Here is a 26,891-nt window from a genome sequence, read left to right as displayed (position 1 = left end):
ATGAAGTGAGCTGTAGCTCACGAAAGCTTATGCGTGAAGTGAGCTGTAGCTCACGAAAGCTTAAGCTCAAATAAATTGGTTAGTCTCTAAGGTGCCACAAGTCCTCCTTTTCTTTTTGCGAATACAGACTAACATGGCTGCTACTCTGAAACCTCTTAAAACAAGTAGTATCCGAACATCCTATACAACTTTCCCTTCCTTATACAAGATACCCAGTGATCATACAACGAAAAAGCTGAACTTTTAAATTGCTCAATCTCTTCTCCGCTCCCCATAACTGCAGAGTTTATCTGTAAAGAACCTATATGAAATGAACACAAACCTGGTTTGCTAATGTCAATTCAACAATTACATCTCACTTTAATTCAGTGAGTGTACCAATAAAAGGATATCCTTCCCTGGCAGTTTGCGTGTTTGGGTTTTTGTTTAAACAAAAAGTGAAAAATCTTACCAAATCCCTCTAATTTAAGCAATTCTGGGATTTGCATGTAGATACCTGCAAGTAAGTTTTCTGAAAAACATCTTTCGTTAAAAACGGCCATGAAGAATGTGACTTTTAATAAGAGTCCAAATGCCTAAAGGTCTGGTTGGCATGAATATAAATCCTGTTATCTATAAATAAATGCACTGAAATTGAAGCCATCTGTTATAAAACCACATATTTTATTTCATATCAGCATTCATCTCCAAGTTACAACAAGATGAATTTTATCTGCCATTCTGAATTATCTACAGGAAAAAAGAAAAAAAAAGCGGTATTACTGTGTCAGAGAAGTTCAGGTGCTTAGCTCCATGTTCACATGGGATCACTAGAGACTTAGGACTGGATTTTTCAGAAGCGTGCACAGTTAAGTGGGCCATAATACATGCATTTTTTTAAAATTCGGCCCCAAAAAGACACATTGTTTAGGCTACAGACTTCTTAGTCCCACAGACGATGGACACAACTCAACAGCTTTTATAGGACTCTTGAAGCACTGTCCAGTGAAATATGGATAGGAGCATACTATAACCAAGTAGCTACCACCAAGCAACGAGTTTCCTGGATACACCTTACATCAATTTTTACCTCAATGCTGGATAAAAATAACTCTGGCAAGAAGGTTTAAGATTTTACTTTGTTTGTTCATTTCAATAAACAAATGTGAATTCTTCTGTATGTGCCATTCCTATTGTTATCTTTTCTTCATTTGCCCCTTCCATTTTTCTAATGAGATTTGGGTTGGGACAGGTGGGTTTTCTTTTGGTACCTCCAGTCAGTTAAGGAGACGAGATTTTAATCACAAATATATCAGTAAAAAGATAACTTTTTCCCACAGGATCCCTGACTTATTCAGTGCACAGGATGAATGATGCTCACTTAATGAGCAAAAGGAGTACTTGTGGCATCCAATGAAATGAGCTGCAGCTCACAAAAGTTTATGCTCAAATAAATTGGTTAGTCTCTAAGGCGCCACAAGTACTCCTTTTCATTTTGCGAATACAGACTAACTCGGCTGCTACTCTGAAACTTAATGAACAGTTATTCAGTATTCTGTTTTTGCCTCATTGTTCTATGTTTGGCCCTTATTTCTGGAACATTATTCAAGCCGTACTCTCAAAGACCGATTGATTCATTTCCTATGGGCTTTTCCAGGGCACTCGTCACTATAGTTTTTAAGCGCTTCAGAAACATCAATAAATATATGTGCATAATGCTATCAGATGAAGGAATGCTATCCACATTTCACAGAGGGAGAACTGAGGCACAGAGATTAGTGTCAAAAGGATCCACTCTGGGTGCCCAATTTGAGACATCTAAGATCGCTTCTCTTGTTTTTTTAAGCCAGTCTTTCACATTACATAGCAATTTATAAGTTCAATGTACAGCTACCACTGAGTTTAACTGCAGGTGTTAGTGTTTGGTGTGTTTGCAAATTAAACCACACAATCTCACATCAGGCACCTGAAAAATGAGGAACACAAAATGAGTGATCACCTGCATAAAGGTCAGTTTAAGTGATTTGACTAGCACTGCACAGAAACTCTGCAGGAGAAGCAAGGAGAGAATTCAGTTCTCCAGGGCAACAGACCTATCAGACCATATTTCTCTTCCTGCAATCCTCTGCCTCATTCACTTCACATCTTCTAACTCAGGGGTGGGCAAACTATGGCCTGTGTGCCGAATCCGGCCTGCGAGCCGTTTTAATCTGTACTGCGAGCTCCTGCTGGGGAGCGGGGTCTGGGGCTTGGCCCCGCTCTGGCGCTTCAGCCGGGGCGCTGGGTCAGGGGCTGCACCACGTGGCTCCCGGAAGCGGCGGCATTGCCCCGCTCTGGCTCCTACGTGCTCCAATGGCCCCCTCCGGGGCTCCAATAGGAGCTTCAGGGGTGATGCCTACAGATGGGGCAGCATGCAAAGTCGCCTGGCCACACCGCCTCAAAGGAGCCAGAGAAGGAACATGCCACTGCTTCTGGGAGCTGCTTGAACTAAGTGCCGCTTGGAGCCTGCACCCGAGCCCCTCCCCAGGCCCCAGCCCTGACCCCACTCCTGCTCTCCAAACCCCTCGATCCCAGCCCGCAGCACCCTCCTGCACCCCAAACCTCTCATCCACAGCCCCACCCCAGAGCCCTCATCTGCAACCAGAGCCCTCAATCTCTCCCGCACCCCAACCCCAATTTTGTGAGCATTCATGGCCCGCCATACAATTTCTATTCCCAGATGCGGCCCTCAGGCAGAGAAATTGCCCACCCCGTTCTAACTTTTGCAACCATTGATTCATGGTCCCTACAAACAGTCTCCATTGCTACATAACCCCGATTTGTTTTCAGAGTAAATTAACCCTGTGCTCTCAATGAGGCAGAGATTGTGTAATCATGAAATTGAAGACTACCATATTGCACACACACAAAAGGGTAACTCCCTAGGTTTTTCTTCTTAAAAAGCAAACAAATTCCATCATGTGGGAGCCTACTGGTCACCTCTGCTATTTGAGATGAAGTGGTAACTGATGCAAGTAGCAGGTTGTCATCCTCAATATGGACCAGCACTAGAATGGGACGAAACACTTTGCCAGTGGGTTTCACAGATATTTATTGACAGCAGAGGAATGGTGAGACTCAGGAATCTTGGACTCCATTTCAAGCTCTGCAGGGGTGTGTACTCTAGTGGACCCAAACAGCTGCCTATACCACAATTAAACAGCTGCTAAGCCATTCCAGCTGACTCAGGCTACGCCAACTGTGGGTTTTAATTGCCGTGTAGGCATATCCCGTATGTCCCCGTTCCAGCTGCTCATGCCATTCTCTTTGCCCAGCTGGTTTCAGTTCTCTTCCCGCACCAGGGCTCTTCATCCAATCTGGCTCCCTCTCCCACCGCACTGGTTCTCAGTCCCAGACTCCCATTGCTCCCCATGTGATAGCCGTTCTCCCTACTTCATTTCCTTCCTAGCTGCCAGTCCCAATTCTCCCCATCCTGTACCAGCTCCGGTCCAGTTCTTGTCTCCTCTGCATTCCAACCAGGGAGCTTCCACACACATATCGTCTGGACCCAGCAAGGGGGACACTAGAACACAGGAGAGGCAGTCTCCCTGGTCTCAGTTCTGGTACCAAGACCCAAACTTGACATGGCTTGCAGCAACCCGGAATTGCAATGGGAGGGAAAGCCTGTTCGGCACCAGGCTGGAGTGTACCCAAATAGGATAAAATGTTCAGTGAATTCAGCTGCTAAAATAAGTCTCTACTGAGTATGTGCAAACTGCAATATTTTGTTATAATTTGGGCAACTTTGGGCAGATTTTCACAGAGAGTGCAAAAGGCACATCCCTGAGACAAAGTCACCCCACGCAAAATTTCAAATCTCTCAAACCATAGGATCGGTAGAGCGTTTCAAAGAAAAGACTGTTGGAATTTTTTAATATGGGCAAAACAATGCAGTTTTCTTTAGCCTCATTCTTGGAATTTTCCAAAACATTTCAGCCTCAGATAAACATGCAGCATGAAAATTTTAGCCCAAACAGTTAAAGTTCAGCCAAGGCATAAGCACCTGAACACTCGTCTTAATGAGAAATGCTGGGTAACCTAAAGAGGTGATTCCAGCCCAGACAACAATTTCCATCAGAAATACATCTTACTGCAAATTCTTGTTGGAGAATGGTGACAGTTTCCAATTCATCTGTATTAGTAACAAAAATTCTAATTTAAATGCCACAGATGTGCAATGACACTGCAGACTCCTGTCCAGATAGTGCCAGATCCTGCAGATACGTACTTCTATGCTTAGTGCTCAGACCATCAGTGGTCACATAACTTTCAGTGGAAATATTCATAGTAGCAAACACTAAAAACTCAGTACTTGTGGGATTGGGACTTATGTTAAATTAAGAATAGAGGATAAAAATACTAAGAGCGTTTAGGTTTGAACTGGGCAAGACAAAGATGAAAACAATAAGAACAAGAGGTTGCTTGGGTGAAGAGAGAATGTTTTTGAGGTTAAACAAGTTTCCATTCTTTTAGGGTAAAAAATTAAGACTATTTGTATTTTAACTTTTGCATAGGGCTGATTTCAGAAAGTTATGACAGATATGGCATACATATTAAATATAGAGTTAAGGGAAAGTTCATTAAAAAGAACTCAAAATATTGAGGGTTCCAGAAAATTCTTGTTATGCAACTGAAGTTCCCAAATACACTAATTTCTGTTCAAATAACTCAGCTCATTTGCTTGAACAGTTTACAGTGGAAAGTTTTAGAATGCCTTACTTCCTCCAAAAATAAAGGCCTTTGTAGCATTTACTTCAATAGAACCCAATGAGAACACAAACTATTATGTGCAGCTTGAGATCTTTCTTGGCCAATATATACAATAGTGTTCACATTCAAAAGTTCTACTCAACACCTCTTCTAATTACCACAGTCACGCTGAAAGCGAGCGCATAGATGGCAGTGACGGGCTTTCAAATTAAAATTGTCCTTAATTCTAAAAATGTCAGAACAGTTTGTTCACAATGGACTAACCCCATAGGATGACATTGTCATCCCTACTCTGGCCCCTTTATGCCTGGTAAAAAGGGCAACAGCAGTGTTAAGGATACCTAAAAAGCTCAGTTCTGCTTGCAGAGAAACTCCTACTGCACAGATACCAAAGAAGATCTTAAGATGGCCTTCCAAGGCCCCTTTTCAAACCCTAGCACTAGGGTTGCCAGTTTTGGTTGAATGTATTCCTGAAGATTTCATCACATGACATAATCTTTAATTAAAGATTTATCTTTAAATCCTAGAGACTCCAGGCCAATCCTGGAGGGTTGTCAACCCTACCTAGCACAGAGGATGATATGTCAGAGGCAGGGCTGGGAGGGGCATGCCAGGGCAGGACCCAAAGCACAAAGTCAAGTGACCCATATGGCAGCCTCTGGGTACTACCATAATTTAGATAGGTCTCCAGGGCTGTCTCACAGTTATGATGTGGGCTATTCCAGCCAAAAGAACAGTGCAGGCTCAAATGGGGTGCAAGGGATACTTAAAGCCACCTTAGCCCCAACCACCTCAACCCTTGGTCTAAAATTCTGTGTTGTGTCTGTCAGAAACACAGCACAGAATCTCATTCATTGCCTCCACTGAGATCCTACTATAGTGGGCTGCGATCAAGTAACCTTATTTTACTGGCAGTTTGAATTATCTGAGAAAATGTTATTAACTTTCACATTTCAGCTCTCATGTTCTATAAAGACAGATTCACAGACTGGTAGATTCTTCGGCCAGAAGTTACCATTGTGACCATCTAGTCTCACCTCACACAAGCCACAGAACTTCCCCAAAATAATTCCTAGACCTGATCTTTTTAGAACAACATCCAATCTTGATCTAAAAATGGTCAGTGATGAAGAATTCAACACAAACCTTTATAAATTGTTCCAATGGTTAATTACTCTGTCAGTTGAATATTTAAACCTTATTTCCAGTCTGATTCTATCTAGCTGCAACTTCAGTCATTGGATCACATTATACCTTTCTCTGATACACTGAAGAGCCCATGATAAAATATTTATGCCCCATGTAGGTACTTACAGACTATAATCAAGACACCCCTTAACCTTCTCTTTGTTAAACTCAATAAATTGAGCTCTTGGAGTCTGTCACTCTAAGTCATGTTTTCTAAATCCATTCTCGTGGCTCTTCACTGAACGCTCTCAGATTTATCAACATCTTTCTTGAACTGTGGGCACCAGATCTGGACAGTATTCTAGCCATGGTCACACAAGTGCCAAAGTTAGAGGTGAAATAACCTCTCTGCTGCTACTCAAAATTCTTCTGTTTACGCATCCCAGGATCGCATTAGCTCCTTTGGCCACAGTATCACAATAGGAGCTCAGGTTCAGCTAATGACCTACCATGACCCCCAAATCTTTTTCAGTCACTGCTTCCCAGACTAGAGTCCCCCATTCTGTAAGTATGGCCTACCCTTTTTTGTCCCTAGATAGATACGTGGACATTTAACCGTATTACAACACAGTTTGCTTGTGCCCAGTTTACCGAGATATCCAGATTGCTCTTAGTTAGTGACCTGTCATCTTCATTACCTACCACTTCCTTAATTTGTGTGTCATCTACCAACTTGATCAGTTACGATTTTGAAAGCATATTGAAAGACTATGAAAGCACAGTCTGTATTGATCACTATTATAGTTAATGATATTTAAAAAAAAACTAAGCAGAATGACAAAAAGCATTTGTTAAAACAAGGAGCAAAATACAGAACAGATTTTGATACTGCACAGATTATTTAAAACATTTGGTCTTAAACCAAATTTCAATCAGCTGCATTTTGAAATGGCCATACTAAGATAAAGGACACTGTTAAGAGAAATACACATTGTCCCTCCATAAAAAGCCACTAATCTACCAGAACAACAGGAAGACAATATTCAAAAAATCTTGAATTTGGAGAAAAAGTGCTGTAACTTTCTGAATTACTGGCAAAATATATTACAATAAGTCGTATGCACATTTCTTTCACCCTGCCTTGAACTGAAGCACACACTAACATGGGTTTGAATAAAACAAATTAGAAACACATTGTCTATTCAATATTGTTGGAAGATTAAAAAGGGATCGGGAGAAAGTTTTCAGTTAGCTACATTTCTGATCATAATGTATAGAACCTTCAAAAATCTGCAACAGGAGAAAAAGATGAATACAAACTACAAAAATCCAGCAATTCCCACAATTGAAGAATAAAGTAACTTTACCAACAATTTAAATATTTGCTAAGAACTAGGTGACCCAGACATGCATACTCCTTGATTAGAAAACATGCATCCCAATAAATTACATTCGCCAGTATTTTCACAACATGAATGTTCCTACAGTTTAAAAAGTCACAAGGACTTTAATGTGAAAGTATCAACTACATAAATAAAAGTAGGTACCTAATTAAAGTTCCAAGGAAATATTCAAGTTGTAACTTAGCAGAATGACTATTTGAATGAAATCCACCTTGACAGTGATCCACATTACCCCAAAAGTACTATTAGACGGTTTTCTTTTAAAATCTGTAACTATACCCTTGTAGATGTCATTAAATTAGCGTGAGCCAACTTAAATGTTTCCACCATAGTAAAGCCTTGCTTTTATGAACAGGGACACCAACTTTTTTAGGTTTAATGCCACTTCTCTATGGTTCCACTCCATATTCTTTGTACATATTTAATGTTACCATATTTACCATTCAACTGCCTATACTTTACATATTTAACTACCTCCCCTTTAATGAACGAGAATTATTTATTCCAACACATTTTTCACTATTATATCCTTATACTTTCTACTTTTCATCAGAAGAAATAGCTATATAATCTGCCTCAGCCATTAAGATTCAATTTTAAGTAACTTCAAAATATTCCTAATAGTTACAACAATCTGCATTTCCTTGACACACTACATTTAAAGATTATTGTCCAGTACAATGCAATTAAGATGTTGATTTTTCAGAACAGAAAAAAGCATTCTTTAGAGCTGAGACTTGATTTTTCATAGAATAAGACCTTCAATTCAACTCTCAGAAAATTAACTTTTCCACCTATCTCTAATACAGCAGTACTCTTGGTAACTGAAATGCAAGCCTTCCTATATGATGCATTTATGAAGCTTTTACTACAGTTTCTGGATATCTATTGTAATACACTGCTAGCCCTTAACCTTATCATTTTTGGTTTACAAGTTTTTTTTCTAATACTGTACAAGCCAGGATAATTTGTAATAGTCTACCATGTATTTTACATGTGAAAAAGTTTGGAGAAAAAAATCTTGGAGAGTGGGCTTAGTTTTAAATTTTTAATAAAAAAAGAAATATCCAATCTGTTATATTATTCCAATTTATTAGTTAGTAGGGAAAGTATTGGGTTGCTGAATACTGGATTTTTTAAAAAACAATTAAAACTATATCCCTATTAAACATCTGCTAAAAACTAGTTTGCTATATCTTAGTTACATTTTCGGCATATGGTTACAGCAACTATAGAAACATGTGAGTGCTGACAAAGGCAATCTATATGAAAGAAATATTTTGAATTCAATCAAACAAGCCCATACAACTTGATTCTGTTAAAATATTTTAGCAAATAGAGAGGGAGAAGGCAGCCCTTCAGCAAATACTTTTCCAAAGAATCAGCTCAGGCAAAGCCCAACAAGTTCGGAAAGGAACAGAATTATGACAGATGTTCTTTAAGAAGCCAAAGGCTTCAGGCAAAACGAATTTCTTTTGCAGCATATTTGTGAAGCTGTACTTCTATATTTTTTGAATACTTTATGACTTATGTGATTATTAATGTAATTTTCTGAAATATCTGATCCAGATCTCACACTTTTATGGTGTGAAATATTTGCACAAAAAATAGTGCAAGGTTACATTGTATTACAATGTCTTCCTCTTTAAGTATAAAAAGATACCTTTTTTAAAAAACAACTCTCAAAAACATGCACACAATAGACTTTTTTTTTTTTAAACACATACTGATGAAAAAACTATATCAGTTATCTTTAAAAGGGCCTGTAAACATATTTGCTCCAAAAGCCAGTGCCATCACACAGTAGATTAAGAAAAACTTTTGAAATCCACAACGTTTCCTGCCTGAGTGCTTCGAATTTCCTATCACAATGCTGCACAGATCAGGTCTGATGTCTTTCACTTTGTTGAAACACACAAAACTCTAAGCAAACACACACATTATGGAACACATTTGAAAATAAATAAAACCTAGGAAGTGACAGTACGTCGCGTACTTACCAGTGACTGATATTTTCCCATTCAGTGACAGTATGTCTTTTAGGTTTCCTGATGCTTTTTACCTTTTTGATTAAAAATACAGCTGACTGCTACAATCCTTAAAATGGCCGCACTGCTTAGCCAGCAAAACCATGCTAGTGACTGAGTTGCAATATTAAAAGAAAAACAGAACAAAACATTTGCTTCTCCTATGGTGAAGCTTAAAATATCCATGCTAACATCTTCAATCATGGAGCTACCTTGGAAGTTGCTGCTGCTCAAAGTAGCTGCAGTGTAAGTTCTGCTACATTCTTGCCTTCTGCATGGTTTTTCAGCTAAAACAGATCAGAACAGGCGAGCAAACAACTCCTTCCTAAATGAAAGCTCTAATTTCTTCTTCTGCAGTGAAATGAACCAAGTTTCTATGCTAAAGAATGAGTGACAGTATTGCCAGCCAATCAGCTTGGGTTTTTCAGGAAAATCGCCCCTTAATTCATTCAAAATTAGGTCATATGACACTATTTGAAATGCTATTGGCTTAAAATGTATATAGTGTTTTAGCCTAATCAGGATAAGGCCACCCATCTATGCCTCCCTAGACTGAAGATACCTTGACTATAAACACAGTAGTAATATTAAAAAAAGAATGCAGACTTACCAGAGCTTCCCAACTATTAAAGGGCCGGTGCTCCGTTATCTTCTGAGCCTTTTTCTGAGAACACTGAGGAATTAAAGTGAGTTCACCAAGTGAAGCATCTTGCAGGAAGCTAAGTATTTTAGTTTTGTAACCATCCTCCATCACTTCATCACCACTGCTGTAGTCCTCATCAAGGGAGCTACCACCTTCTGAAGCTGACTCGTATTCTGAATCTTCTGTTTCTCTCTTAGTCCTCCAAACCCCTTTTTTGCCTTTATCTTTTTTCCTAAAGCCATTCTGAGCTTTTGCAGAAGATTTCTGTTTCACCTTCACTTTAGTGTCATTATTATAGTGCTTTTTGCTATTTGTGGAGACTTCGTTCCAACTAGAAACTTCACTTTTGGAAGGATATTGCACATCTGTGTATGTAATGTAAAAAAGTAAATGACAAATAAGATGCATTGTTCAAGAGCAAAAAATCTTCAAAAGAATTGCTGCTTTTCAAAATAAAGGCTCATGTAAATGCCAGCACTCTCCTCTGCTTTATATATAGAACGGAACAAATTTCAGTTTACTAACTGTAAAACTTAACTCAATCTGCCTTTGGAACCTTTCCCTGTATATTTAGAAAGATGTGGTAACTACCACAGCAAATACAAAATCATCAAGTAATTGGAATCACAATGAAAAGACTTAAACCATAAGATCAAAACACTTCATACAATTCTAATTAAAAGTCAAGTAATTTCAACTTGTTCACTATCATTAATATAAATTCAGAGTATCTATATTAGTAGGACTTAAGTTACACTGCCAGTCACGCAATGATTTAATTAACTGCATCAAGGCAAAAATGGTCAAAATTGTAATATGTCGAAGGAGTCTGACTCAAAAGTTTGATTTTAATGTAATAGTTTTCCCCTGCTCCCCGGAAAAAAAAAAATGACGACGATAGATTAAGCAAACAAGCCTGATTTAACACATGCTTTCACCACAAAAAAAGCATAAACCTAGTCTCTCTTTAGTACATCTCACAGCAGCATTTCGGGCGGGACACCAAAAACATGCAAACGTTAAGTAACTTGAGCAACTCGAGCTTTTAAAACAAAATGTTTTTGGTTCAGTAATGAACTTCTGATTTTTTATAACCCTAATCATGTTTTCAAAGAAAATAACTCATTTTTTTTGTTAAAATAAATTAGTAGTCCTTTTTAGGCAAAAAACAGTCAAGGTGTATCCTTTTGACCCCTCAATTTAAAAATATACTTTAATACTATTAATACTGGAATGTCTATTCTCCTGTCTACCTATGCTTTAGGTTGATAAATCCTAAGCAGCTCTTTTTCCTACTAAGGAAAGGCAATGAGCAGCTACCTTTCAACACTGATATCTTCATCTCCATGCAAGAGATCACGTAAAAAGCACTATCCTGTCCCAATGATTCTTCGAGAAGCACACTTAAGTACAAGTTATTACATTCATGCACAAACCTATTATAGGTTGTTTCCATAATATATACAGCACATTTATCCACCTATCAGCCTATAGCGATCCAACAGCCCATCATATACTATCTAAACAAACAAATTATTTTGTTGTGTTGATACACCCGAAGATACAGCCTCTGTAATTCTGGGAATAAATTCTCACCACTCTTCCTGGAAGCAAGTGCACAGCTGCGCATAATAAACATAATATGATCCTAATCTATAATTTTGATTCTGTATTTTTCCCCTCATATTTTACCAACATATTCTGCCAACAATGAAACATGAAAACATAAAAAGTCTTAAACAGAGAAAATTATAGAAATTGCCTAGGGAGGTTGTGGAATCTCCATCATTGGAGGTTTTTAAGAGCAGGTTAGACAAACACCTGTCAGGACTGGTCTAAATAATAGTCCTGCCAAGAGTGCAGAGGACTGGGCAAGATGACCCCTGGAGGTCCCTTCCAGTCCTATGATTCTATGAGAACTAGAGTAATAAAAGACCTGTGTAAAATAGCCTTTTGCATGTGTGAAGTCTTGTTTCTGTAGCTCGGCCTTGCCTTTTAAAGAAACTCAATTTGGAGATTTTAATCACATCACCAATGGACTTGATTTAAAAAGATACATTTGTTTATGTATTTGTGACATACATATTCTAATGGGAACACAACTGAAATGATATTTCATTTTGTAAGTTCTTCGAATCAGGAATAGTCTCCACTTTTGTACTGTAGCAAGCACACTGCGGTTCCTGAGTTTGACTGGTGCTTTCTGGCACTACTGCAATATGAAAGAATTAAGATATCGGCTCACATTAAATATGGGATATTTCCTTTGTAATCGTCTGCAGATTTGTCAGTGATATAATGCTTATTTCTATCAAATCTCATGTACCGGTATTTCACTGGACTTTTAAGAATATTGTTCGCATTATTTCACCCTAAATACAGTCTCAATATTACTTCTGTGCTAAAAGACTTCTTAAACAGGATAGACTTATTGCCTTGAAATTAGTACTTTTTGAACTACTCAATTCAAAGAGAATCATGTTTGACGTTTTATCACAAACATGTTTTCATATAAACCAATAGGGAGTTATGCTTTGCACTTGACAAACCAATATACTTGCCCTAATTTCCACATAAAAAGGCATGCAACTCCATAAAAATAGGATGCAAATTCAACATATAAACTTTCTTTTACGTTCTTTTCCTCTCTTTCACCCCCCTTAAAACTGTTTTTGCTCATCACTGCAACTTTTAAGATATTATCTTAATCACTGTCAGGACTGTCTTATTTAGACATTGGGGAGATGTACACTTCTGACATCTGTTATTTTATTACAGAATAAAGTAGACTGTAAATCTGTCTTTATTTACCCTGTTGGTCTTCTGCAAATACTTTTAAAGACTCCAGTGCTTCATGAAACACCCAGTTATGTTCTTGAAGTACATCTTTCAATTCCTATTAAAACAACATTTATTATCTCACCATTATGCAAAAAATATATTCTTTAACAATTAAGAACAAGAGCAACACTTCTCAAAACAAGTATGGGATAAAACCTTTGATTAATCCATACGTTTATGCACAGGATGCACGATGCATACAAAATATATTGTAAATAAGCACCTATTTTTTTAAAACTGTTCCTAACTTCAGTTATCGTCCTATGATGCAACAGGTCTTCTAATTAGAGTTAACAGTATTCTCGATAAAAACACAAGGAAACGCTGTACACAAACGTCAGAATACTGCACAACATCAACTTACCATCTTCCTAATAGATAGTATACTTGATCTTCCACATTTAAAATATAAAACCACTAAAAGCTGACTGAATTCTCTACTTGACTGCTGATCTACTTCAGCTCTTTATACAACCATGTTTCTAATCATTCTTCCTCTAAAAACCACGTATCCCATGTAATTATCTATACAGATAAGTCTACTCCAGTTTAAAAAAAAAAGTTGAATTCTAAAAACAACATGAATATTTTAATGATAAAATAATGTAGTATACCTGAATAATTTTCACATACATTCATACTGAGAGTCAGACTCTCTGGTCTGGCCAACCCATGCTTAGTGCAGGACCAGAGGGTGGGCCAACAGGATTTACATATTCTAAAATATGTCCAATTGCATACAGTCTCAAGAGACCAACAGAAGCAGCAGAAAAGTGTTCCTGCCATGAACCCTTTCCCTAGAAACACTACTTGTGCTCGGGTCACTTGGCTGGCTCCATGCCACCTAGAAATTCCCCTTAGCCAGGTAAGTGGTTAAGCGGGTAGAATGGGGTTTAAAATCTGGTCCTGTGCACTTATTACATTCTTATATACTTATATAAAACAGTAGGTTTGTCCCCAAAAGACACACGATAGCTTACCTCTTTATCCAAACTGGGAAATTTATTTTGCAGTTTCTTTACAAGAACTTCTTGCTTTTCCCATTCTTTTTGAGATTCTGCCCCTTCTAGCTACGGTTCAGAAAAGATGTAGCAATTTTAGAGATCATTTCACTTAATGCATCATAATACTACTACTCAAACAAAAATGAAATAACATGCCTAACTTTGCTTACCTTTTAAATAGTCACCCTTTGAATGATAAAAACAATGTGCAGAAATATCTGAGCTGTGCAGACAGAAATAAGTGACTAATACTGTTTTCTTCATTTATAACTGTGTTCAAAATTAGACAAAACTCTCCAAGAATGGTATAGAAAATTCTTAGAGTACTGAAAGAGGAAAAAGTCTGAATTCAATAAGAAATAAAAGACATCAAAAATTTTAGGTTCTTTACCAAATTACAATAAACGGATCTTGGCCAACTTAAAATCATTTCAGTTCCTCTTTAAAAAAAAAAAAAAGAGTGGTTTTATATGATCTATATGATTCTTTAACCAACAGTGCTCAATCAAGTTGATTTATTTTTTTTTAACATGACATTTTGGAGAAAATAATTCAGTCTTGACAACTCTTCTTGTAGAGAGGGAAAGGGAAGGCAGACATGGTTAAAACAACTGAAACAGCCAATTACTCAAGTGAGAGATTTTATGCAACCCACATTGTTATCAATGGAATTTTGCACGTTAAAAAATGGCCCTTTAAAGCCATTATGAAGTTCAACCTTGTGTCAGAATTTTGGCAAATGTAAAATCTCAGGAAATGGAATATCATATTAAGGCACAACACAATTATACGAAACCCTGATAAAAGATTTCCTGACAAAAGATGTCCAACACAGAGTCTAGTATAATTATAGCTCCTACTGGTTTACAGGAAACAGGGAATGTGGCCTAGCAATTAAAGCTCACAAACAGGAGCCAGGATTTCCAGATTCTACTCACAGTTCTGTTATGGACTCACTAATGATAACAATATAAAAAAAAAAAATCAACATAAGAACGGCCATACTGGGTCAGACCAATGGTCCATCCAACCCAGTATCCTGTCTTCTGACAGTGGCCAATGCCAGATGCCTCAGAGGGAATGAGCAGAACAGGTAATCATCAAGTGATCCATCCCTTGTCTCCCATTACCAGTTTCTGGCAAACAGAGGCTCAGGACACCATCCCTGCCTATCCTGGCTAGTAGCCATTGATGGACCTATCCTCCATCAACTGATCTACTTCTTTTTTGAACCCTGTTATAGTTTTGGCCTTCACAACATCCTCTGGCAAAGAGTTCCTTCCACAAGTTGACTGTGTATTGTGTGAAAAAATATTTCCTTTTGCTTGTTTTAAACCTGCTGCCTATTAAGTTCATTGGGTGACCCTCTAGTTCTTGTGTTATGTGAAGGAGTAAATAACACTTCCTTAGTCAATTTTTCCACACCAGTCATGATTTTATAAACCTTTATCATATTCCCTCTTAGTGGTCTCTTTTCCAAGCTGAAAATCCCAGTCTTCTTAATCTTTCCTCACACGGAAGCTGTTCCAGACCCCTAATGATTTTTGTTGCCCTTTTCTGTATCTTTTCCAATTCCAATATATCTTTTTTGAGATGGGGTGATCACATCTGCACCCAGTATTCAAGATGCGGTCATATCATGCATTTATATAGAAGCAAAGTGATATTTTCTGTCTTATTAATCTCTTTCCTAATGATTCCCAAAATTCTGTTTGCCCTTTTACCTGCCGCTACTCATTGAGTGGATGTTTTCAGAGAACTAGCCACAATGATTCCAAGATGTCTTTACTGAGTGGCATTGGCTAATTTAGACCCCATCATTTAATATGTAAAGTTGGGATTATGTTTTCCAATGTGCATTACTTTGCATTTATCAACATTGAATTTCATCTGCCATTTTGTTGCCCAGTCACCCAGTTTTGAGATCCTTTTGTAGCTCTTTGCAGTCTGCCTGGGACTTAACTATCTTGAGTAGTTTTGTATCATCTGCAAATTTTGCCACCTCACCGTGTACCCATTTTTTCCAGATCATTTATGAGTATGTTGAACAGCACTGATCGCAGTACAGACCCCTAGGGGACACCACTATTTACCACTCTCCATTCTGAAAACTGACCATTTATTCTTTGGTCTAGATGAAGTTGTGATCTGATCTTCACACCTTGTATCTCCCAGCCTAGCCCAAAGATAAGATCCAGAGCATGTCAAACAGCAGGAGTGAAGCCAGTAAAAGTCCCAGTCCGTTGGTGACACCATGAGGTACTGAACAAAAACTCAAAGAATTATGGTTCCAGGTCATTTCAACATCCACACCAACAGCAAGTCTTGATGACTTCAGTGTCAAGGTCAAAAAGGGCTCAGCTCAGGGAAGGATGTAGGACATTAGGTTACTTCTACATCAGCAAGTGGGGGACACCACACAACGACTCCAAATATGGGGTGCGGTAGGGCCTACAAAAAGAATAACCAGATCTCTCTACCACCCAGATAACTTCACGTGAGCCACCAATGATAAGTGACCAAGTGGATGAAGGCCAGCAGCATTTTCTAGCCAGCTCTGGGAATCACGTGCTTAGGCATATTTTTAGATCACATAAGCACAGTAGGGAAGCTTCTTTAAAACTCACCACATCAGTCAGGCCAACGTGCAATCCCTTCTCAGCAGAGCCCAGGGACAGAGCTCGTGATAGACCAACTCCCCTTTCACCTGAGGTGAAGGTCATGATCAAGCTCACAATGCAGCTGCCTAGCAATATTAGCAGTGGTACGCACGTACTGATGAATCACCAGACATACAGGCAAATCACCTTACTTCTCTCTCTCATCTGTAAAATGGTTATACTACTACTTACCTATGTGTCAGAGGTGTTATGAGGCTTAGTTAATGTTCATGAAGACCTCTCAGATGTTTAGCTGCATGATGCTAGAAGCTACTGAATTGCCCAACAGTAGTTGTCAGCTCACCTGCTAGCACTCCTGCCTATGGAGCACATGGGTCCCAGGTTAAAAACTACAGTAACATTTAAAATGAACACTTAGCAAGTCCAGGTACTGTGTCTAGTTTCTAGTCACTAATTAGCAAACCAAGGTAAGTGGTAGCCCTTAATTTGTAATTCTCTCACCTCTGTTCATTTAGGTTGAACACAAATATTTTATGAAGGATTTTTGTGAAACTGGTTAGAAAAATTCAGACAATTTTTTTGGCGGAATTGGATTTATTGAAATCAAAATGTTTCGTAGAGATTATTTAATTTGAAGATTCTAACAGAACACTGCCCACCAGGCAGGTTTCAAAACCCAGCTACCGGGTTTCCTTTGGAAGCCTGCCCTATCTCCTGCCAGCTCATCAGCCCAGCTCCTCAGCAGCCTGGACCTCCCCAGCAGCCCACCTGGCAGGCTAATAGCAATGCAGGAGCCTGGAACCCCGGAGTCCCATCTCCCAAGCTTGCTAGCTCCTTGCCAGCTTGGGCTCCCAAAGTCCATGGTTCCAGGGCAGTCTGGCTCCATTCCCTTTTGGGGAAGGAAAAAAAAGGTTTTTTTTTTCCTCCAAATCAGAACTAAACCAGATTTCTAAATTCAGTAGATTCCGCTTATCAGCAACCTCTCAGTTCCAAGAGAAAAGTTGCTGTTTTCCAGAAGTTGCCAATAAGCAGAAGGTACTATTTTCAGGGGGATACATAGACATGAGTGTAGAACAATGATGCATTGTACAATGAATTGTTTATTAACTTTCAGTTTGATACAATGTTCTGAAGAAGAAAATCAAAAGGTGACATACAGAAATGGATATATTGTATAGTGTACCACAATGCTTAGAGCAGATGTAGGAAACCTTAGGTTGCCATAGGTCACAAAGACTACAGTGGCACACAGTTCTATCATAACAAGCATTTAAAAAGCACCCAAGAAAACTTACTATGTGCGTCTAACTGTAAATACAGTGCAGTTCAGCTTACAGTGTTCCTCATGTGTGTCACAGAGTAAAGCAGCACAAAATTTTACTGTATTTCATATACAAAAAACTTTAAGAACACCATTTGTCCACTGTTATCTTCTTCATACAGTCTACCATCTCCAATTGTAAATCCTTCTCAATTTTGCGTGCAGCCTCGTAACCACTCTCAAAGCCATGATTCTGGCATATTCTGCAGAAAACATCCACTGCCTGTAGCTGTTGTATAAGTGAAGGCTCCGCAGGTTCGTCGTCCCATCCACTGTCCACTTGTGCCTCAGCCTGTAGGCACCTGACAACCTCTACCATCTCTACATTTGGCGTCAGTGAACTCACTTTCCATCTCCAAATTACTGTCAAACTCAACAATGGACTCAAATTCCTTTGCTGTTAGACTGTCAGGAACTGAAACGTCAGCCAGCACATTAATGTCCACCAAGCCAGCATTTTCTGTTGTTCATACAAACCCTCCCTTTCTGAAGCAGTTTTGAACAGTCCTCAGGAGAACACGAGCCCACAACTCCTTAGCGAGATGAAGTGCATCAGAGTTATTTTTTTGGCAACATCCACTACTCATAGATGTGGGTCAGCATAGAAAGAGGCCATGATGCGTGCATTAAGACAAGCATGGCAGTGACCTTTGAAGTTTTTAATGACCCCGATCTCCATCAGCTGCATGATGGAGCCTGTGTTCAGAGGCAAAAATTTTAACATGTGTGATAGCTCTACATTAATTGAATGAGCTGGGCAATTATCAATCAACAGGCAGACACAGCAGTCCTGTAGCCGCAACTCCCTGTTCCAGTTCTCTAAGCACTCTTCAAACAACACACTTGTCATCCAGGCATTGGCTGAACTTCTGCAGATCACGGGCACCTTTAAGTGGTCCTTAAGGAAACAACGAGGGTACTTGCTCTTTCCAATCACCTAAGAGACCCCTTTCTCCGTCCCATCCATGTTTGCACAACACAGCACCATGATGAGGTCCGTAGCTTTTTTCCTTCCTGCAAGCCCTTCTTTAAGCATACCAAGCAGGCCTCTTTCAGGAAAGCCTCAGTAGAGGAGACTAGTCTCATCAGCACTGAAAATATCATGAGGCTGGAACTCCTCTTGAATGCTAGGTAAGGCATCCACCCTCCATTCATTAGCCACCAGATCAGCATCTTGATTCTTGCCAAGTTCCTTACGCTGAATGACATTGTGCTGGGCTTTCCACCGACAGAACCAGCGATCCGCAGGGTTGAACTCCTTTCACTGCTCTGCTGCCAGCTGACTCGCTTTCTGTTTCAACATCAGCCCAGAGTCGAGCATCTTGGCCAAGCTTATGCTGAAACCAGAGCCCCAGGGCTTCACCAGCATCAGTCTCCTTTCCATTGCCTTGATGCTTGCGGCCTCTTTGTGCTGCTCCCACGCTCCTGTAAAATGTTACGGCTGTTCTTCAGAATGCATGAAACAACCAACTTTGAGACAACAAACTTCTCAGCTACTCAGATTTGCTTAGCACCAGGCTCACACAGGGCCTATAGAACCCGAATTTACTGATGAGAAATAGGTTGAGAAATTTGGAAGCCATGGCGAATACATACGTGCTCAGCTGTGCATGCTCAGAGCCAGGAATCTGATTACAGGTAGGACCTCTCCTCTAAAGAATTGTTAGTAAGCAGCATGCCTCTTGTTAATATTTGAATCTCATTAACATTGATGATGATAGGTGTGGATGTAATCGCTGGCAATATGTTGCCATTAGAAATTGGTAATAATCAAGATTGCTATTAAGCAGAATTTACTGTAACAAAATCCTCTGAAATGTAATTGCCTTTCTCCACCCAACTTTACTTTTAACAAAAGAATTCCTATTCTTGCTATACAATAGTCTAATGTCATCCTTTTGCCATGATACCGTGTTCTTTTCCAGGGTTTGGCCTGAAGATGGGATTGTAGAACTGAACATCAAATATATCAGATAAAAGACTGAATGGGTCACCTTCAGAATACAGCTCCTCTTTACTAGCTAAGGTTATCAAAATTACCCAAAATTACCCAACTGTTCCAAGTTTCTTGTAAACATTTCCCCACAACACAACTAAATTGCCATTTTATTTTATATATATCACTGTCCTTCCTCAGAGAAATTATACAGAAAAACTTAAGCAATTTCTTGATGCTTAACTTAGGATCTGATGAGGCTGGACTCTGCACACCCAAGAGCTTCCACTGACTTTTATGGGAACGGATGGTGTTGAGCACATCACAGGACCATGTCCTTAATTGTAGTTCCCTTTTTCCCATGACAAGACTGCAGTTGGCACTCGGATATAATTCAATACACATAGAATAATGAAGCATATAATCTCAAGAAAATAAAAGGGATCAAGAAATAACGAAATAATTAAGTCAGGAGTGTTGTCAGAGACAGGGAAGCAAAGCTATTAACTCCAATGATGAGAGGTGTGATTTCCTGAGATAAGGCACTAATTCAGGAAGCTCCTGATGTTCCCAAAGCCACCAGGGATCAATTTATTTTGTGGTTGTAAGACAGAAAGGATTACACTTACAGAATTCGTTTTTTGCTTTTTTGAAATTTGGTCACCACTGTCTTCAGAATTGTTTGTGGGTGATTGGTTTAGTTTCCTTTTTCGGGATGCAGCTTTAAAAATAAAAAAAAAGCAGAATTGAAAATTACATCAATTAGAAATTCATCCTGAAACAGCAGAATCATTCAAATCAACATTACAGAAGCTACCAATTATGTGAACTTTGAGAAATATCAGATTTAACAAATGTGAGAATTTGTGTAAACACACCCATCCTTGTAATACAAAACAGCATAGGAACCAATTATTTTTAGGCAATATAGAATTAATGGGATTTTTACAGCAGATGTTAAGCATCTGGGAGCAGAAGCAATCAAACATTCTATTCTAATATGGTGACAAATTTAAAAACCTATTCCCTTTGAACTATACTTTTCATCTTTATTAACGTTAAGAGGGTGGAATCAAATACTGCATAAAATTTAACAATTTGCTACACAGGAACTGGAGGGGCAGGTCCAAGACTGGGAGTACAGCCAGTGCCGCCAGGCCGGGCCATGGTGGGGATGCTGAAACCGCCCAAGGAGTCCAAGCTGCTGGACAGAAAGCAGCGTGGCAAGTGGGTGCTGGACAGCCTCAACTCCAATCTGCAGCCCAGCCCGAGCTACTGGCTGCTGGCCATTAGTCCTGAGCATGCCACACCCCCAGGGCTGTCTGAGCCAGAGTCCATGGGCCAGGCACCGCTGGTGAGTAGAGCCCTGCACGGTTGTATCTGCATCTGATTCACCATCCGCAAAAATGGTCCGCGCATATGAAGTGGATATCCGCAGATTTGCAGGGCTCTATATATGAGAAACAGCGAAACTGACCACAAAGTGCTGTGAAATGTGCAAAGCAAACAGGATGGCAAAGAAAAAAAATTGTTTCTCTCAGGACCACCAGTTGGATGTTATAAAAATAGCCTGTTCAAAATACTAAAATGACAGTGTTCCATGAATACAGAAAAGTTACATGATATCACTCAACAGCTATTTTGTATACAAAAGGAACAGAATGTTTCAAATACATTCCAAGTTTTTCTTCATAATATTTCTTGCATCTAATCAACAATTACCTTATTAATAAAGCAAAACTCAAACAGACTCCAGGTGAACAAAGAGTCCGTAAGCGTGCAATAGTGCATCAGTTTTATCAATGAAGAAGTTGCACCCCTTGAAAAAGTAAATCCTCAATAGTCGCTTGTACCTCCCTAGCAATCCCTGATGCCTGGAGCCCCAAGGATTTGCACATATAGATTGCTGTTGCCATAGATTTAGACATTATGTCTGTCATGTCACGTGCCACCTGCAGAGATGCCTATGCACCAAATTAACCCTCTAATTGTGGAATTGAAATCATCCCTCTTATCCTCAGGGAGTTTGTCAATAATTCTTGCCACAGAGTCCAAATTAATGAAGTTATTTTTAGGCAACAATATCTAGTAGTTTCCTATGTGCATTTGAAGGTTGGATGTTGAGTTTACCTTCCTAAGAAGTCTAATTGTCTTGGGCTCTTTATCCTTGGGGATGAATCTGAATAGGCCTTGGCAAAATCTTTCACTGGCTGTGGTGACAACCAGCCACCCTAGTACAGATTATGAGGAAAAATTGTTCAAATCCCTTGGAGGGTACATGATACCATTGGTCTGCTCTCTTTACAGTAACTCCTCACTTAAAGACATCCCGGTTAACGTTGTTTTGTTGCTGATCAATTAGGGAACATGCTCATTTAAAGTTGTGCAATGCTCCCTTATAACTTTGTTTGGCAGCCGCCTGTTTTGTCCATTGCTTGCAGGAAGAGCAGCCAGTTGGCAGCTAGCTGGTGGGGGCTTGGAACCAGCGTGGATCGGGCAAACCCCTTATCAGCTCCCCGCTCCCCTAAGTTCCCAGGGCAGCAACCACCCAGAAGGCTAGCAATTGCCAGCAGTTCAGCTGTCCCTCTCCCAACAGCCAGGTGCTGCTCCTCCCCTCTGCCTTGAAGCTCCTCCCCGGAGCCTCCTGCTTGCTGTGCAGGGGAGGGAGGGAGGAAGAGGAGGACTAATGTCAGGGTGTCCCCCTCCCGCCTACTCTGGCCCCTGACTTACCCCTTCTCCATACAGAGCAGGGTTGGGGCAGGACAGAGCCGAGGATGGAAAAAGCTTGTTGGTCACAGCTGCTGTCTCAACTTCCTGATTTTTTTTTTTTTTTAAAAGGCAATGTACTTAGAATTGGGTCAGCATACTTAAAGGGGCAATGCACATCTCACTCCCCTCCTCTGCCTCCCCACACGGTGTGTGTCTCTGTCTGCCATGCTGTCTCCCCTCCCTCCATTCGTGCTGCCTTGTAGAGCGTGAAGCTACATTAGCAACAACATGTTAATCCTTGAGGGCTCAGCCGAACAAACGCTAATTCATCATTTAGCAGTAAGACATTCCCTGGGAAATATTCCACCCTCTTCCTCCCTCTAATTTCACCACCTCAACCAAGCTTCACAATCATCATTGCTGTGTACAGTATTAAATTGTTTGTTTAAAACTTATACTCTCTGTGTGTGTGTGTGTGTGTGTGTGTGTTGTATAATCATTTCCCCCTCATTCCAAATGTTCATGAGACTTTTCAGGAGCTCATGTGTAAGGTGGCTTTTGCTCTGGGTATTCAAGCTGAGGTGGTTCAGGAAATTTTCATAAACTTACTAATATCTTGCATTTATATATATATATATATGCGAATCCAATTTCCCCATAAGAATTAGTGTAAATAAGGGGGCGGGGGTGGTTAGGTACCAGGGAAATTTTTTTCACCAGACAAAAAACTATAGTTGAATTCGCTTAAAGTCGCATTTTTCAGGAACATAACTACAATGTTAAGCAAGGAGTTACTGTACTGCGGGAGTCAAAGTGGCTGGGGTCTACCTGAGAAGTTTGGCAGTATCTGCTAAAGTGTAATTAATAGGTAGAGACACTCTTCCTTAATACAGCAGAATGCAAGATATCAGTAAGTTTATGAAAATTTCCTGAACCACCTCAGCTTGAATACCCAAAGCAAAAGCCACCTTACACATGAGCTCCTGAAAAATCTCGTGAACATTTGGAATGAGGGGGAAATGATTCAGATACTATGGCCTCATCGGGACAGGACATCTATTTATGCATAGGGGTTTGATGTTTTGCTTCTGTAATAGCTTCCTCTGGTTCTTGGGTCATGACTTTGCTCAGTCACTGAACGGAAAAGGGAGTCATAGAATGCCTTCCTGAAATAATGGATGCTCACGACCTCACAGAAGATGTCTCCCTACTGGATTCAGACCCTGAAAAAGAGAACAGACATTCCAGATGTAAAGGTGGAGCAGTATCAATCAGTGTAAAGAGCCATCTGGCTTGCCTAGTATGTGCGCAGGATCCGGACATTTCTGGAGCCGGCACCAAAGTCTGCAGTCGAGCCAAAAATTAACGATTGTGTCAATCCAGTACCAGGATATAAGTTGAGGTCAGCACTGAGAACGATATCGGGGCTGGCATCAAGGTTCTCAACTTCAACAGTGGAGAGTCCAGTATCAACAGATACAGGAAATCCTTGGCTACGACATAAGGGTTGGGAGTTCGTACTGAGAACCCCGAAGTATACACTGCTGTCAGAATGGGTGACAGAAAAGAAGTCACTGGAAAGGAAGTCAGTACAGCAGGTACCAACCAGTCTCAACAGTACTGACGAACGGGGCTCTGGAGTCAACGGTACCGATAAAGCACAGATAAGTTCACAGTACCAGGCAGCAGCAAATCAAATTTCTCACTCTAACCTCGGTACCAGAGGACTCAGAAGGCAACCTATCAGACAAGTGGCATTGCTACAGTGCTTGTGGATGTCTGAGAACCCCTTCTTTGGTCTCAATGCAGCCTTGAGTTCCAAAAACCTAGAAGTTTTAGGGACACTCCAGGATGGTCCAGGTGAAAGGGAACAGCTCTTTTCTGAAGAAGACTTGCGCGTCTGTATTCCCCTGAGGTGCGACGATAAAACAGACAGAACTGGAGCACTGCTTTTAAAACATGAACTCTGTCCATTCTGACATGGTGTGGGTAAGAGGCTGGACATGCAGATTTTTCTATGAGATTTTCCCTTCCTGTACAATTCCCTGGACTTCTGAGTTCTCCTCTTCAATGATTTGCAGATGATTAACTTCTCTTTCACATATTCCAAGACAAATAAGGCATTTAGTAGCATGACTGACACCTGCATAACAGTCTCACAGGAAGGGCAATGTTTGAAGCCCAGGGATTCTGTGCTGAATCAACACCTCTGGGCTTCAGAAGAAGAGCAAACAAAAAGGACAAAGAAAAACTATTGTTATTCACACTAAACCTAACTAAGAGCTATTTACACAAGAATTTAGTGCTAAACCCTAAAAAGGAACCATAAGCTGGAGCTCCAATTCCCAGTGGGGAGGGGAAAGAGGGGTAAGAGGAACTGAAAGTGGGTTGGAGCAGCTCAACCCTCTACACACTTGGCTGCATGCATGGGGATGCACTGGGGCACATGTGCTGCCCTGACAAGTACTAGTGACGACTGCATTGGTCACACACAGACCTACAGTGATATACAGATGTGAACAAGCACTCAAAAATACAAGGAGTTCAGTCAATAAACACCAATATTACCAGCATTTAGTAACACACAAAACAGAAAAGTGAACTGAATTCTATAAACCACTGATTCAATTTCATACTTTGTTTCCACGCTGTTTTTCAGGGTTGAACAAAGCACTCAAATAATCTAACTATACCTTTTCCATAAAATTTGAGAACTTATGTTTTTAATATTTCAATATTTAATTTTAATATTAAACAATTTAAACTGTTCCTACTACTTACAAATTGTTTAAATGAAGAAACTGGCTATGACTCAATTTCTGGCTATAAACATGAGTTCTGTCATTAGCCAGAGAGAATCTGAATAACCCAGGTAATTAAGAATTTTGCCTATTCTCTCTCACCCAATCAGCTGTAAACTTTCACAAAAAGAAAAAAAAATTACGTGTTGAGGCAGGAAAGCAGGTGTTCAGTGATGTCTCTTCTTCTAAAAACAGGCCCAAAGTCGGATGATTTATGCCATTGCATTCAGACATGCTAACTCCTGCCTAAATCATTTAAATAAGAGTAGCAGATGTCATTTTTGTCATAATTTTACTTCCTAGAACACCTGTTTCTGTGGGCTTGTAGGCAAGGACATGAAATTGCATTTTTGTATGAAAAAGTATGGCTATAAGGTAAAGCCCATATAGTAGAAATCAAACTTGGCATGAGCTCATAGCAAATATTTTGGTACGAACATTTTAAAAATGCGATACTGACTTATATAAAATTATTTTAACTTAAAATAAATTTGGAAATAATAATAATACCCACTTAATTTAGGATTAATTTTCTTCCAGGTGGGACTTGACTTATTTCTTGAAACAGGTCTAGCTAAGCATTTCATCTCTAAGTTTTATCTTTCAATTACTCGCATCACAATTCTTATCCTCAGCATATCATACATATAATGGTAATTTCAAATGCTTTTTGAAGATCAGAAAGTATAAACTCGCTGTGCACTCAAACATACACAACACAACATAGAAAGTATTAAAACCATTTGATAGTACTAAGCATCTGTCATAGCTATACTATCAATAGACCAAAGTCTCAAGATGCATAGAGGATCATTGCACATAAATTACTTCCTAATGTAAGCAAGCACAGTGCATGGAAGAGATGAAAAAACTAGTTTCTCTTAGGGCATAGGGACACTGAGCTGTTGCTCTGCTAATGTCCACAACACCAACATTAAATCTTTATCATGAAAGACATCTTGATCATTTAAAGCAATTTCCAGACAATTAAACTGAAAGTGATCTTATTACAGATAACTTCTCACTTTCACACCTCCAGTCAGAGCCATCCCAAGGGGATGGGGAATCAGGGCGACTGTTCCGGGTCTCCCCCCCATTTTAGGAGGCCCCGCATGGCAGTGCAATTGGCTGGCGCTGCATGGGCAGCAGGCGAACCACTGGCTGGGGAGGCTACTACCAGCCTTCCCCTTCCACCCAAGGGAGAGCACACCGGGATGGAGAGAGCACGGGAGCGCTTCTGCAGTCTCCCCAGCCCCGGGAAGGCGGGTGACGTGGCGTCAGCCCCCTGGAGTCCAGTGGTGCAGGGCCCGGGGGAAAGCATGCCTGGGATCACTCCGGGCTGTTTGGGGAGGCACCGCCTCCCCCAGCCTCCCTACCCGCCCCCGGCACAGTCAGTCCAGGAAGTGACATCACTTCCGCCCCAGGCCCCGCACCCCACTAGGGACGGCTCTGCCTCCAATTCATTAAGGACACTGGGCATAGGTCCTGCAGCTAGATGGAAACTGCATAACCAAAACCTGTTATTTCATCTCTTGTATTATTTGATCTTGACATTATTGTATTCTATTACCTCGATCTCACACAATTCAGGTTTTTGCATAAGCCACCAACCACCAATAAAACTAATACAATTTAATCCTGGGGAAAGGTTTGATTCTGGATTTATAGGGAGGACAAGAAGAAAGCCAAGAAGTAAGAGTGTCACATGTTTTCTGCTCTGTACCATTTC

The 26,891-nt window shown here is 40.0% G+C and overlaps 1 protein-coding gene across 6 annotated transcripts in view; it reads right to left on the bottom strand.

Annotated features, from left to right (window-relative positions):
* Positions 1 to 26,891, bottom strand: part of SMARCAD1 (SNF2 related chromatin remodeling ATPase with DExD box 1) — a 77,733-nt gene that overhangs the window by 27,863 nt on the left and 22,979 nt on the right. For 4 of the 6 annotated variants that reach the window (XM_077815031.1, XM_077815032.1, XM_077815030.1 and 1 more), the window contains 4 exons: positions 20,282 to 20,373; positions 13,751 to 13,840; positions 12,741 to 12,825; positions 9,897 to 10,294 (listed from right to left, as the gene is read on the bottom strand). In XM_077815031.1, the coding sequence (XP_077671157.1) occupies positions 9,897 to 10,294; positions 12,741 to 12,825; positions 13,751 to 13,840; positions 20,282 to 20,373 (665 nt within the window). Of the gene's footprint in view, positions 1 to 9,259; positions 9,618 to 9,896; positions 10,295 to 12,740; positions 12,826 to 13,750; positions 13,841 to 20,281; positions 20,374 to 26,891 lie in introns of those variants that run through there. The other 2 variants (XM_077815034.1, XM_077815035.1) reach the window with 2 other exon arrangements.

This window comes from Eretmochelys imbricata, chromosome 4, assembly GCF_965152235.1.
Source record: "Eretmochelys imbricata isolate rEreImb1 chromosome 4, rEreImb1.hap1, whole genome shotgun sequence".
NCBI lineage: Eukaryota > Metazoa > Chordata > Testudines > Cheloniidae > Eretmochelys > Eretmochelys imbricata.
The sequence above is the reverse complement of the archived record's forward strand: the minus strand, read 5'-3'. Positions and strand labels throughout refer to the sequence as shown.